General features: G+C 42.4%; 1 protein-coding gene across 1 annotated transcript in view; it reads left to right on the plus strand.

Moving 5' to 3' along the window:
* The window catches only part of LOC115643738 (zinc finger protein 660-like), a 579,185-nt gene extending 568,688 nt beyond the window's left edge, over positions 1 to 10,497 (plus strand). The window contains exon 7 of the mRNA XM_030547736.1: positions 9,304 to 10,497. Within this exon, the coding sequence (XP_030403596.1) occupies positions 9,304 to 9,901 (598 nt within the window). The 3' untranslated portion in view covers positions 9,902 to 10,497. The remainder of the gene's footprint in view (positions 1 to 9,303) is intronic.
* The last annotated feature ends 4,220 nt before the right edge of the window (positions 10,498 to 14,717 follow it).

A 14,717-nucleotide genomic window follows, 5' to 3' on the forward strand; every position in this document is an offset into this window, starting at 1 on the left:
CAATGTAACATGTATGATTACCTGCCCTGTGGGCGGGTGGCATATGTATGCATTCGGTGCAAGGAACTCCTGGCCCTCAGAGACCGCGTGGAGGCTTTGGAAGCCAGAGTGGTGGAACTGGAGACGCTAAGGGAGGCAGGGAGATATGTTGATGAGGCTTTCCGGGACACTTGTAGATATCTCCCTCCTCCGGTCAGACAGCCACTGCACTGTTGAGGAGGATGAAAGGCCCAGGACAGGAGAGCAGTCTGTGGGAGCAGAGGGAAATCTTCCCATAATTGGGACCCTCCCTCCAGATGGTGTTGGGGTAACCTCTTGCACTGAGGTTACCTTGTCAGCGGAGGGAACTACAGGCATTAAGAAAAGGCAGCTGTTAGTAATGGGAGATTTGATCATTAGAAACAAGGATCGCTGGGTTTGTGATGACTGGGAGATCCGTACGGTGACTTGTCTGCCTGGTGCAAAGGTTGTTGATTTCTCGAGGCTTCTCAATAGATTTATGTGTAGTGCTGGGAGGAGCCAGTGGTCATGGTACATGTAGGCACCAATGACATAAGGAACGGTAGGTGAGACGTCCTGGAGGCCAAATTTAGTCTGCTAGGAAAGAGACTGAAATCCGGGACCTCTATGGTGGCATTCTCAGAAATGCTTCCAGTTCCACACACAGGGCCAGGTACGCAGGCAGAGCTTCAGAGTCTCAATGCGTGGATGAGATGATGGTGTGGAGAGGAGGAGTTTAGATTTATTAGTAACTGAGGAAACTTTGGGGATGGGGGAGCCTATACAGGAAGGATGGGCTCCTCCTAAACCAAAGTGGAACCAGACTGCTGGCACTTAATATTAAAAAGGTTGCAGACCAGTTTTTACACCAAGAGATGGGGGAAAGCCAATGGCTGCAGAGGAGTTTATGGAGGGAAAGAGACTTGTCTAAGAACAATCTAGTGATAGAGATTTTTCTAGTTTTAGTCAGGAAGAGAGGCTGGAAGAGGATAAAATAGGGGCTGGATCAGATGAGAAGCATTCACGCACAAAAGAATCAGACACATCAGAAAAGGGCAGACAAATAAACAGTGACAAGTTTTTAAAGTGCTTGTACACAAATGCTAGAAGTCTAAATAATAAGAAGGGTGAATTACAGTGCCTTGTGTTAAAGGAGGATATTGACATAATAGGCATCACAGAAACCTGGTGGAGTGAGGACAATCAATGGGACACAATCATTCCGGAGTACAAAATATATTGGAAGGACAGAACGGGTCTTACTCTGCGGGAGGGGAAGGGAGTGGCACTGTATGTTAAAGAAAATGTAGACTCAAATGAAGTAAAAATCTTAAATGAAACCGCATGTTCCATAGAATCTCTAGAGATAGTAATTCCATACTCTAATAAGAATATAACAATAGGGATCTATTATCAACCACCTGTCAAAGACAGTGATAGTGAGGATGAAATGCGAAGTCAGATTAAAGAGGCTATCAAAATAAAGAACTCCATAATAGTGTGGGATTTCAATTATCCCCAGATTGACTGAGTACATGTCACGTCAGGACAAAATGCAGAGACAAAATTTCTAGATACTTTAAATGGCTGCTTCACGGAGCAGCTGGTAGAAGAACCCGCAAGGAGAGAAGCAGCTCTCGATTTAGTCTTGAGTGGAGCACAGGATCTAGTCCCAAGAGCTAACTATAACAGGACTGCTTGGAAATAGTGACCATAATGTAACAGCATTTTAACATTCCTGTGGTGGGAAGAACAGCTCAACACTGTGGCATTTAATTTCAGAAAGGGGAACTATGCAAAAACAAGGGAGTTAGTTAAACAGAAATTAAAAGGTACAATGACTAGAGTGAAATCCGTGCAAGCTGCATGGACACTTTTCAAAGACACAATATTAGAGGCCCAACTTAAATGTATCCCCCAAATTAAAAAACACAGCAAAAGAACTAAAGAAGAGTCACTGTGGCTTAACAAGCATGTAAAAGAAGCAGTGAGAGATAAAAAGGCATCTTTTAAAAGTGGAAGTCAAATCCTAATGAGGTATATAGAAGGGAGCATAAAACACTGCCAAATTAAGTGTAAAAATGTAATAAGAAAAGCCAAAGAGGAGTTTGAAGAAGGGGCTAGCCAAAAACTCAAAAGGTAATAACAAAATGTTTTTTAAGTACATCAAAAGCAAAAAGCCTGCTAAACAACCAGTGGGGCCCCTGGATGACCGAGATGCAAAAGGAGCCTTACAGACGATAAAGTCATTGCGGATAAACTAAATGCATTCTTTGCTTCAGTCTTCACGGCTGAGGATATTGGTGAGATTCCCAAACCTTTTGTGGGTGACAAATCTGAGGAACTGCCACAGATTAAAGTGTCAGTAGAGGAGGTTTTGGAACTAATTGATAAACTTAACTGTAACAAGTCACCGGAACCACATGGTATTTGCCCAAGAGTTCTGAAGGAACTCAAATGTGAAATTGGGGAACTATTAGCTATGGTTTGTAACCTGTCCTTTAAATCAGCTTCTGTACCCAATGACTGGAAGATTGCTAATGTAACGCCAATATATAAAAAGGGCTCTAGAGGCGATCCTGGCAGTTACAGACTGGTAAGTCTAACGTCCGTACCAGGCAAATTAGTTGAAACAATAGTAAAGAATAAAATTGTCAGGCATATAGAAGAACAAAAATTGTTGGGCAAAAGTCAACATAGTTTCTGTAAAGGGAAATTGTGTCCTATTAATCTATTAGAGTTCTTTGAAGGGGTCAACAAATGAGGGGATCCAGTGGACATAGTGTACTTAGATTTCCTGAAGGCCTTTGACACGGTCCCTTACCAAATGCTCTTACATAAATTATGTTATCATGGAATAAAAGGGAAGATCTTTTCATGGATTGAGAACTGGTTAAAAGACAGGGAACAAAGGGTAGGAATAAATGGTAAATTTTCAGAATGGAGAGGAGTAACTAGTGGTGTTCCCCAAGGGTCAGTCCTAGGACCGATCCTATTCAACTTATTCATAAATGATCTGGAGAAAGGAGTAAACAGTGAGGTGGCAAAGTTTGCAGATGATACTTGTGATGATGCGGTTCTTGCAGGACCCAACTAAGAGTGCCAGTTCAGGACAAATCGCTTAAAACAGGGCAGTTACAGCCGAAGGCTGGGGTTTTTCCTTCTCTAAGGCAAACCAAAGCAGCCAGACAAAGAGGATGTTGGTTTCACCCCACTGGTTAACCACAAGTCACACAAGCAATTCCCTTAGACACTCCAGTCTTCCAGTATCGCCAGCAGTGCCACTCGTCCTGGGGATGAATGGTAATGAAAACCAACACCCCAATAAAAGAAAAAGTTTCTCTCAATCCCAAGGAATCAAGCTCCAGACCCAGGTCAATATACACATCAGATCTTACCCACAAATCACGCTGTTGCCAATCCTTTAGAATCTAAAATCTAAAAGTTTATTCATAAAAGGAAAAAGATAGAGAGGAGAGCTAGAATTGGTTAAATGGAATCAATTACATGCAGTAATGGCAAAGTTCTTAGTTCAGGCTTGTAGCAGTGATGGAATAACCTGCAGGTTCAAATCAAGTCTCTGGAGTACATCCGCCTCTGGGATGGGTCAGTCAGTCCTTTGTTCAGAGCTTCAGTTTGTAGCAAAGGTCCTCCAGAGGTAAGAAGCAGGATTGAAGACAAGATGGAGATGAGGCATCAGCCTTTTATAGGCTTTTCCAGGTGTAAGAACACTTTTATTCTTACTGTGGAGTTACAGCAAAATGGAGTCTGGAGTCACATAGGCAAGTCCCTGCATACTTTGCTGAGTTACAAGGTATATCTGTCTTCTCTCAATGGGTCAGTTGAATAGCTGATGGTCCTTAATGGACCATCAAGCATGCTAGGCAGAACAAACACCAACTTGTCTGGGATGTCTCCCAGAAGCATAGCATAAGTTTGAAATACAGACAATATAGAACCAATACTCATAACTTCAACTACAAAATGATACATACATATAGACACCATAATTATAACCAGCAACCCATAACCTGGTCTTGGACAGCTTATATGACCCCCTTTACATAAGATTTGATACCACTACAGGACTTTGGTTGCAACCATGTTCTATATGGTTCCAGTTTATATCAATAACGTCACAATACTAAACTGCTCAAGATAGTTAAGACCAAAGTAAACTGTGAAGAACTTCAAAAAGATCTCACAAAACTAAGTGACTGGGCAACAAAATGGCAAATGTGTATAAATATAAAGTCATGCAGATTGGAAAAAATAACCCCAACTATACATACAATATGATGGGGACAAAATTAGGCTAATCAGGAAAAAGATCTTTTTGTCATTGTGGATAGTTGTCTGAAGGCATCCAGCAGTGTGCAGCGAAAGTCAAAAAAGCAAACAGGATGTTAGGAATTATTTAAAAAGAGATAGATAGTAATACAGGGAATATCTTATTGCACTTATATAAATCAATGGAAATAACTAATTTAGACCCCATCATTTTATATGTATATTTGGGATTATGTTTTCCAATGGGCTGCACTATGTGTTATCCTGTCATTTAGTACTGCTGAGATCCTGCATTCAGTAATATCCCTGCCCCTCCAGTTCCCTTTCTCCACTGAACCCCATGCTTATGTTTCCCCCTTCCCCGAGACTCTCTCTTTGTTTCTGGACCCGTCTGTCAGCAAGAAGCAGTGGCAGGGAGACTTGCCCTCTCTCTAGAGACTTTGATTTCTGGGACGTGGATTTACTTTGTGTGTGTTTTAGGAGACTCTTTGAAATTGAGTGTCTGTGACATTAACCATAGTACAATCTGGACTGTTGGACAGCTGTGTCCTCTCAGTTCCCCAAGCTGAGGTGCCTTTTACACTGCTCTACTGTGAGAGCAGCCACTCCTGGGCAGTTCACACAGTCTCCAGCATGTAACTCACTCCCAGCTACACAGTTTTAAGTGCTGCTAGTCAGCAACTCGCGTATTACAGTACCTCACAGGAGAACTCACAGAAAATTCTCTGCTCCCAGACTTCCCCCAGAAATGTGCATCTTGCCCTGTCCAGCACACTCCTGAACAATGGGAGCTCATATGAAATCTATTATTTCATCAGTGGAAAATGCCATGCACCAGCCTTTTTATTCCAAATGGAGTTTCCAACACACTTTAATCCAAACACACTGGTTAGATAAAAAAAAGGAAACAAAATTATTGACTACTGAAAAAAAATATTTTCAGTGACTACAAGTAATGAGGCATAAAAGTCAGAATTGTTTACAAAAGAAATGCAAGATAAAACACAAACTAATGTTTCACTTAACAAGCTAAAATGGGTTTAAATCAAATGTTTCTCTCACCATCTGCTGAGACAGGCTGGTTTTCCTTTCAGCCAGGACTCCCACTAACCTGCCCCTGCTGCCCACATTCAGTTCTTCAGGAGTTGTCATGAGCAGAGGGAAAGGGGAGAGAGAGATAGTCTCATGCATTTTCCTCATCTCTTTTTATAATTCAGTCCTTTGTACTAGAAATCACTTCAGTTCTCAGCTGAGTCATGGTGACAGGCTGTCATAGATACGAACTTCAAGTGATCCCTGTGATGAAATGTAAATGTCTTCTTCACACCTTCCCCCTGGTGGAGAATGGCTATTTGACCAACTGCTTGCCTTGCTGTCTCTGAGGAACTTAGGGTTAGGGTTGTTGCCAGCACAGATAGTGCCCGAGGCCAAGCAACAGCGGTTTGTGGGCCGGAGTGCGTAGCGCCAATGAACACACCAGGGTGCAGAAGAAAGCAAAGTTTATTTGAGATTTTAAAGCGGTGCTGGGAGAGTTGGCACACCTCAGATCCAGCACACCTACACAAGCGGCTTTTCCCTTTTTATAAGTTTTTTTTTTCCTTCCTCCCCCTCCTTTCCCTGTAGTAGTTACATTACGCAATCTTGGCTGCAGAAGCTCGTTAGTAATATTCCCTTCTGCAAGTTATCTTGTAGGCCTTATCACTACTGCTTTAGACTGGTTTGAGCTGTGCTGCAACTGATAACTTACTGTTACACATTTAATTTCACAGCTGCTAGCTTTCTAAATTAAGTAAAGTTCAACATGGAGGAGCTTTGGTTCACTGAGGCCTAGAACAGGGAGGCTTCATCGACACTCGTGGCCTTCCACCCACCCTAGTTACCTAGGGTTATGCCTAGTGACACCAACAGGGTTGCAACTTTTTCAGTAATTTCATACCGTAAAATCTCATAGCTTTACATACAGTGTTGCTACACAGTTTAACAGGAGGCTATTCAGTAGATTATGTCTTTTCAAATGATACCTCACAGTGATAAATGAAGGGGAGGGACGGGATCTCCCTTTTATAAACACCTAACCAGCCAGTTGGCTGTAAAATCCCTGTTCGTGTCTGTTCTCTGCTGGCTTTACCTCTAAAGGGTTAACAAGCCAACAGGGTTTAAAAAAAAAAAGTATTGGGCACCTGACCAAAAGAGCCATTGGAAAGGCTAGAACTTTGTTAAATGGGAAAGTAACTTTCCCTTTGTCTGTTGTTTTCCGAAGAAGACAACGCGGAGTAGCAATGCTGTGTAAGGCTTGAAGCAGGTATGAAAATTCATCTTCCATACCTAGAAGAAATGATTTGGCTGGGGAATGTTTAGACAGACACAATCAGGTTTATTTTTTATTTTGGCTTTTGAATCTCCTCTGTGCTATCCCAGATGCTTTTGTTTGCTTGTAAGCTTCAAGCTGAACCCCAAAGAAAGCTATTTTGGATGCTTACAAAAATTTTCTTTGAAGATCTAGCAAAAGCCTATGTTCCAGATGTATTGTTTTCCTTTTCAATTTTAATAAAATTTACCTCTTTTAAGAACAGGATTGGATTTTTGGTGTCCGAAGAGGTTTGTGCATGTGATTTGATTATCTGGTAGCCACAGCTAATTTCCTTTGTTTTCTTTCTCAGCTCTTTCCCGGAGGGGAGGTGAAAGGGCTTGAGGGTGCCCTAGAGGGAAGAGTTCTCAAGTGCTCCTTCCTGGGTCTAAGGGTTTGGGGGTTTTTTGCATTTGGGTGGTGGCAGCATTTACCAAGCCAAGGTCAGAGAAAAGCTGTAACTTTGGGGTTTTAATACAAGCCTAGAGTGGGACAAATTAATTTGTAGAACCCTGGCAGGCCCCCGCTTTCTGCACTCAGAGTGTCAGAGTGGGGATTCAGCCCTGACACATACTATGAACAAAATTGATCATAATTTTCTAGAAGAGTGAACATAGAGGAACAGACTTGCACAGTGTCTGTGTGTTCCCAACATATGTGTGGGTATTTCAGTCCCTCACAAGCAAAGTGTTCGGCATCTTCAAACACCTGAGGAATCGGTCCTGGGAATTCACTGGTTTATTAAGTGACACTATATGGAATTGAGAGACACTTTATATTATTATTTTATTATAAATACCAATATGATGAAATTGCAATAAATCGTGCTAGATATGCCATGTAAGGTGTCAATGAAAATATTATGATTTTCCAAGTATGATGATCTTGTTTCTAGCTTTGTATTGTGAGTTACAGATCTGTAAGGTATATCTGTATTCCAGACTTGTGTAGTGTTTCTGAGTGACACCCCCAGACATATTGGCATCAGCGCTGCCCAGCCTGTTGGATGGCCCATCCAGGGTCATCAGCCATACAATAAACCCATTGAAAGGATTAAGGGGATACACCTATTGAGTCAGCAAGACATGCCGGGGTTTGTCTGTGTACTGAGACCTCCAAGGCTTTTCCATGCCATGTGCTGTGAAGCTTGTGTTTGGGACGCAGGAAGTAGAAGCCACTTGGAAAAAGGAATGTAAAGGGCAGCTGCATCATCTCCATTTTGTCTTCAATCCCTCTTCCTACCTCTGGAGCAACTTCTCTACAAACAGAAGGCTTGAAGAAAGAGCTGAATAATGTGGATATGTACCAGGAAGCCTTTCAAGCCAGAAACTCCCCAATACTGCTAAGAACCAGATACATTCAGAAATAGATATATCTGATTGCTTTCCCATTTAACAACTCCCTTTTTCTTTCTTTCTTTTATAATAAACCTTTAGTTTAGATGCTTTCTTGCTTATAAACCTTTAGTTTAGGTGCTAAGGATTGGCTGGCATTGTAGTATTTTGGGTGAGATCCAAACCCATACTGACCTAGTAATGTGGCTGACTCTGGGGTCAGAAGAACACTGTTTGTGAGCAGAGTTTTTAAATAACCTCTCACCGTCCTGGACCTACATGCTGATTGGGAGTCAGAGAACTAGAATGCAATAAAAGGGGTTGTGTGATTTCTTCTTTCAGTTTCTCAATAACCATCATGGGGGATCAAAAGCAAATTTGGTGACTGGTCAGTGAGTTTAACTTCCTTGTTAACCACCAATTTTGGGAGCATGTGCTCTCCCTTTTTCAGCCTGCCCTGATTTTGGCCTTTTAAGTGAGGACTGCCCCAGGCACACTGGGTCACACTAAGCACTGAAGTTAAATTAATAGTGTTTTTATGACACAGTCATATGAAATCAACTGAACTCCTTTGTTTTCTTTCATCTGAGCAGGGTTTCCAGTTTCCAAACCTCATATAATCTCCCAGCTGGAACAAGGAGAAGAGCCATGGGTCCCAGACCTCCATGGTTCCGAGGAAAGACGGATCCTGAGAGCTCCCCGCACAGGTGAGGAAACAATAAACGAACTCAGAATCTGTAAGTGCCTGAAAGAAACATCTGGGATGCCCTGTAGAGCCCTTGGGAGGTCTCTCAATTCATTATTGTCCCTAGGAGGGGTCGTATCCTTAGGGTAAACATAGCTCATTGCTTCCTGTAGATCCTAGCAGACACCAGGCCATGGCTTCCTTCCTTCCCCCTGCAAATTTGGATGGGATATGACGGCCCAATTGATCCTCTCCTCTCTCCTATTTAGGGAAAGAGTTTGGAGGAGTTCAGTTCTTGTTTTTATTTGACCTCTCTCTTGTATTGTTTTGGTGTTCCCCTTTCCATCCCTGTTTGAGGTTTCTGTCTCTATCACAGCAGGTGATGCAATGGTAGGTGAGAAAGAGGAGCAGAATTTTCAGCAGGAAAATGTTGAGCAAGTGGATAAACACAGAGCATTTTTGCAAAGATCAAAAAGGAATGTGTCCAGGAGTCATGAGCAGGGAAACTCCTGGGAGAGTCAGCACAGACCAGAAAGAGAGCAGGGAAACCAGCCAGGAGAGAGAATGGGTAAATTTATTTTCTGTTGGGGAACTCAGAAGAGCCTCAAGGAAATCACAGCACAGCAGGAAATCCTCATGGGAAAGAGGAAAAATACATGCTGTGAGTGTGGGAAAAGCTTCTCCAGCAGCTCGGCCCTTTCTCAACATCAGAGAATCCACACAGGGGAGAGGCCCTATGAATGCCGTGAGTGTGGGAAAACCTTCACTCAGAGATCAGGCCTTTCTGAACATCAGAGAATCCACACAGGGGAGAGGCTCTGTGAATGCCGTGAGTGTGGGAAAACTTTCACTCACAGATCAGGCCTTTCTCAACATCAGAGAATCCACACAGGGGAGAGGCCTTTTGAATGCCGTGAGTGTGGCAAAACCTTCAGTCAGAGCTCAGTCCTTTCTAAACATCAGAGAATCCACACAGGGGAGAGGCCCTATGAATGCCGTGAGTGTGGGAAACGCTTCACTGAAAGATCAACCCTTTCTAAACATCAGAGAATCCACACAGGGGAGAGGCCCTATGAATGCCGTGAGTGTGGGAAAAGCTTCACTCACAGATCAGGCCTTTCTCAACATCAGAGAATCCACACAGGGGAGAGGCCTTTTGTATGCAGTGAGTGTGGGAAAACCTTCAATCACAGCTCAGTCCTTTCTAAACATCAGAGAATCCACCAGACGGGAGAGGCCCTATGAATGCCATGAGTGTGAGGAAAAACTTCATTCACCGCCCACAGCTTGTTAGCCATCAGAGAATCCACACAGGTATGCGACCCAATGGAAGTAGTGAATGTGGGAAAACCTTATTTTGCCACTGAGCCCATGTGAGCCATCAGAGAATCTGCAAACACTATAGAAACCCCTAGGGCTATCAATACTTTAATACTTTTCCTGATTCCCACAGAGTAACTTTTAAAAGCTGTTTGAACTGCTTGAAGCACCGATATCCCTCAGTTTGTCCAGATGAGTGGCCAAGTTTTGCATTTTGCAGTTTGACTCTTTGAGGTGGACCCATTTGTCCTTTTTATCAACTCCATTCTCCCATGAGTAATTTGAGTGTGCCCTTCTCAAAAGAAACAAGGGAGCATCACATTTATACCATTCCTCCTATTGCAGAGTTATTGTTAGAGTCACCAGTGATGCAGATTGTATCATTGCCAGTTATTCTCACGTTGCTTCGGGGTTGTGCTGAAGAGTAGTTATCATGGGAACTTTCCAAATTATATTTAAATGAAGAGGAGCAAGGGCAGGAAAAAAAGTGTCATTTCAGCCTCTGTGATACTGGAAGGAAATGTAAAAAGCGGCAGAGTCCTGTGGCACCTTATAGACTAAAAAACGTTTTGGAGCATAAGCAATATACAAAAACTTATAAGAGAACACTTCAATCTCCCTGGACACACAATCACAGATTTAAAAATAGCCATCCTGCAACAAAAAAACTTCAGACCCACACTTCAAAGAGAAACTGCTGAGCTTCAGTTTATTTTCAAATTTGACACCATCAGCTCAGGATTAAACAAAGACTGTGAATGGCTAGCCAACTACAAAGGCAGTTTCTCCTCCCTTGGTGTTCACACCTCCATTGCTGTAAGAGAGCCTCATCCTCCCTGATTGAACTAACTTTGATATCTCTAGCCTGATTCGTGCTTGCATATTTATACCTGCCTCTGGAAATTTCCACTACATGCATCTGATGAAGTGCGGATTCACCAACAAAAGCTTATGCGCCAATATGTCTGTTAGTCTGCAAGGTGCCACAGGACTCTTTGTCACGTTGTACAGAGCTGGACTAAGACAGCTACCCCTCTGATACCTGGAAGGAGATGGGGTGACTCAGAGATTCCGTCCTTCCCCATCACGGCAGAACTGTTACCTTTTGTCTGAGCCAGGCAGAGTTTATCGTCATCACATTCTACCCCTCCACTTCTCAAAGTGTCATGTGATGAAGTGTTCTCAGTTGTCCGTGCTTGGAGATGATGCTTTGACTTATTTAATCCTATGCGAGAGTCGCTATGACTGGAGATGAAAGTATCAAAGGGCTGGAAGGGGAATTCAAATGGATCCTAAATACAGTGTGATCATTTGGAGTTTAAATCCCAGGTTCCATCTATTGGTAAAGCCAATTCTGCAAGGTGGCTGCTTTTTCCCCCATTATGGGAATGCTAGGATACTAAACATGTTGTAAATAACATAACTGACTATTGAGACAGTGCTCATTGAAATATGTTTGAATGGATTAGAGGAGAATGTGATGGGAGAATCTCTTGTCCTGATTCTAAATAATTAGATGTAGCCTGCTCTGGAATTTCAATTTACACTTCATTGTCATGTATTCTATCTCTCTGTGATCTGGGTTTCTATCTTTCTTGATGGCTCTGTGGTCACATAATTAGATATTAGTTCAGCTCAGATTTATTGGAGAATTGAAGACAAATGAGCATTTGCTAAAGTCGTCATTTCTCACTTCAGCTTTGCTTTTCCCCATCCTTCCATGATGACATGGAGAAAGTTCAAGTGCAGTTCTGTCAACAGGAGAGAACTCTCCAATTTACTGCACATGCTAACAAAGACACAGCAGTGATTTAAAATCTCCACTTGGAAATGGGGAACAGCAGCAGACCCCCCAGTAACTGAGGGAAGTGCATATGAGCACAGCATAGTTCAATTGTTTAAATCAATATTGTCTCAGATGGCTATGTTGGCAGGAGAAGCTCTCCTGCTGACATAGCGCTATCTACACAGGGATTAGAGCTGTGTAACTACGTTGCTCAGCTGTCTCGATTTTTCGCATCCCTGAGCAATAATTATACCAATAAATGTCTGTAGTGAAGACTAGAGTTTTCTCTTGTGTTTTATGCATTTACATCATTTCTCCCCTACCTCCTACTACTTCGAAAGATTTAAAGTGTGACAAGAGAGGTATTTTTCCTCAGGATGCAAACATTCCCACATAGGAGACACCTTCCACCAACACGCATGACAGAAGAACCAGAGATATATGAACTCTCAGAAGTGTTGGGACAAACCACAACTTGAGCCAAGATTCAGGTGTTGGCAAAGGGAATTAAAAGAAAACTAACATATATGACACGAATTTGTGATTTTTTAATATGTTAATGTTACCAATGAAAATGAAATTATAGATGGTTATTGGTTCAAGAGTAAGAGACTAATTGTTTGATAATCTGAATTATTTTGGAAAACTGGAAGTTGTCTTGTTTTTTTCTTTTTTTAGTTGTACAGGAAATGATGGCTAATCTTCAAAAGTTACTTGGATTTAATTTACCCCCTGTAGTGCAGGGAGTTCTGGTAGAAAACCTCACTCCAAAGGTTCGGGTGGGAGAATAGGTGTTAGCGTGTATGTCATGGTATAAATCCCCACTCTGAACCTTAGCGTTCAAAAGATGGGGTACCAGCATGAATTCCTCTAAGCTTGATTACTAGCTTAGAACCTGTAGCGCTGCCACCAACCAGGAATTCCAGTGCCTGGTACACTCTGGTCCCCCCAAAACCTGGCCCAGGGACCCCCAAGACCCAGACCCTCTGAATCTTAACACAAGGAAAGTAAACTTTTTCCCCCACCGTGGCCTCTCCCAGGCTTCCCCTCCCTGGGTTACCCTGGAAGATCACTGTGATTCAAACTCCTTGAATCTTAAACAGAGAGGAAAATGCACCTTCCCCCCTCCTTCTCTCTCCCCCTCCCAGACTCTTCCTGAGAGAGAGAGTAATCCTAACACAGAGAGAAATTAGCCTCTCTCTCCCCCTTCCCTCCTTTCTCCCCACCAATTCCCTGGTGAATCCAGACCCTATACCCTGGGGTCTCACACCAGAATAAAAAAAAAACAATCAGGTTCTTAAACAAGAAACTTTTAATTAAAGAGCGAAAAAAAATTATCTTTGTAAATTTAAAATGGAATAGGTACAGGGTCTTTCAGCTATAGACACTGGGAATAGCCTCCCAGCCTAAGTATTCAAGTACAAATTAAAATCCTTTCAGCAAAATACAAGTTTGAACTCCTTCCAGCCAAATGCACATTTGCAAATAAAGAAAACAAACGTAAACCTAACTCGCCATGTACCTAGTACTTACTATTTGGAATCTATATGAACCTGTATCAGGGAGATTGGAGAGAAATCTAGTTGCACATCTGGTCCCTCTGAGCCCCCTGAGTGAACAATAATCAAAAACTAACAGCACACACAGAAACTTCCCTCCCTCAAGATTTGAAAGTATCCTGTCCCCTGATTGGTCCTCTGGTCAGGTGACAGCCAGGCTCACTGAACTTGTTAACCCTTTACAGGCAAAAGAGATATAAAGTACTTCTGTTCTATTAACTCCTTCTATCTGTTTATGACAGTGTATAAGAGAATATTGGGCCTGTATAAATTTTATTTTTTTGTATTTCAAATAGAACATATTATGCTTAGCTTCGAAGTCAATTTCTATTAAAAGGAAAACTACTCATGGAGACAAGTTGTCTTAAGTTTTTACCCACTTACACTGTAAGGGTCACTGGCTTCCCCACTTCTCTAATTTGCAAAGGAGAGGTCTGACATCTGTTATAGGATGTGTCCAGCAGGTAGGAAAGCTGCAGCTGTCAGCCATCAATACCAAGGAAAAGGCTGAAATCCATTGCCTTTCATATCAAAAAGCCATCCAAACGCTGGTCTACACTGACAAGCTATGTTGACATCACCACATCTCTCAGGGGTATGAAAAATCCACTCCCCTGAGAGAAGTAGTTAATGTGACCTAAGCCCCAGCGTAGACAGTGTTAGGTTGTCAGAAGAATATTTCCAGTGTTTGAAGGGTAGACAGAGCTTTAGACAGATTGATCCCCTATGGGAAGCCAGTTATGACATCAATTCCAATTTTGACCCATCTCCCTATATGTGAGAAAGCTGCTAGTATGGAGGGCTGAGCCAGGTAGCCGATCACCTGGTTCAACTGAGGGAAAAGCTCTTAGTACCCATCAGGCCAAAGACTGAGAGAAATAGAGAGTTCCAACCATTGTCATTTTAGTATCTTATTGTTCCTCTCTCTGTTTTTTGTGCTGGCCTTTCTGTTCTATCAGGGTGTGACTGTATAGCTCAGTGCATGTGTGATAAAAGCTCTTTGGTGGCAGTTGGCAAAGAGGTCAAATAATTCACAAGAAACTCCTGCCTCAGACCTGACAAACTCATCACACCTAATGCACTAATTTTTATGATATTTATCCAGGAAGCTTAGCAGTGAGATCTCTAGTGAAAGCTTGTAAATTATTGTTACTCCTGGTCACTGCAAGAGGTGTATATGAGTTCTGTTGAAGGAGTTTTGTAAGTAGATGGAAAATTAGTCCCATATGGTATTGTCATGAAAGTGAGTCACCCCAATCACAGGTCTTGTTGGGGACAGCCCATTCAAATGGGAGGGAATTGTCACCCATCCCTTGCTAGCCAGTTATGCACTGTATTGCTGTATTGTCAACCTGTGCTCCAGCCCAGAAAAGCCAATGGAAAACTATCAATGACA

The sequence above is a fragment of the Gopherus evgoodei genome, unplaced genomic scaffold (genome assembly GCF_007399415.2).
Source record: "Gopherus evgoodei ecotype Sinaloan lineage unplaced genomic scaffold, rGopEvg1_v1.p scaffold_69_arrow_ctg1, whole genome shotgun sequence".
Taxonomy (NCBI): domain Eukaryota; kingdom Metazoa; phylum Chordata; order Testudines; family Testudinidae; genus Gopherus; species Gopherus evgoodei.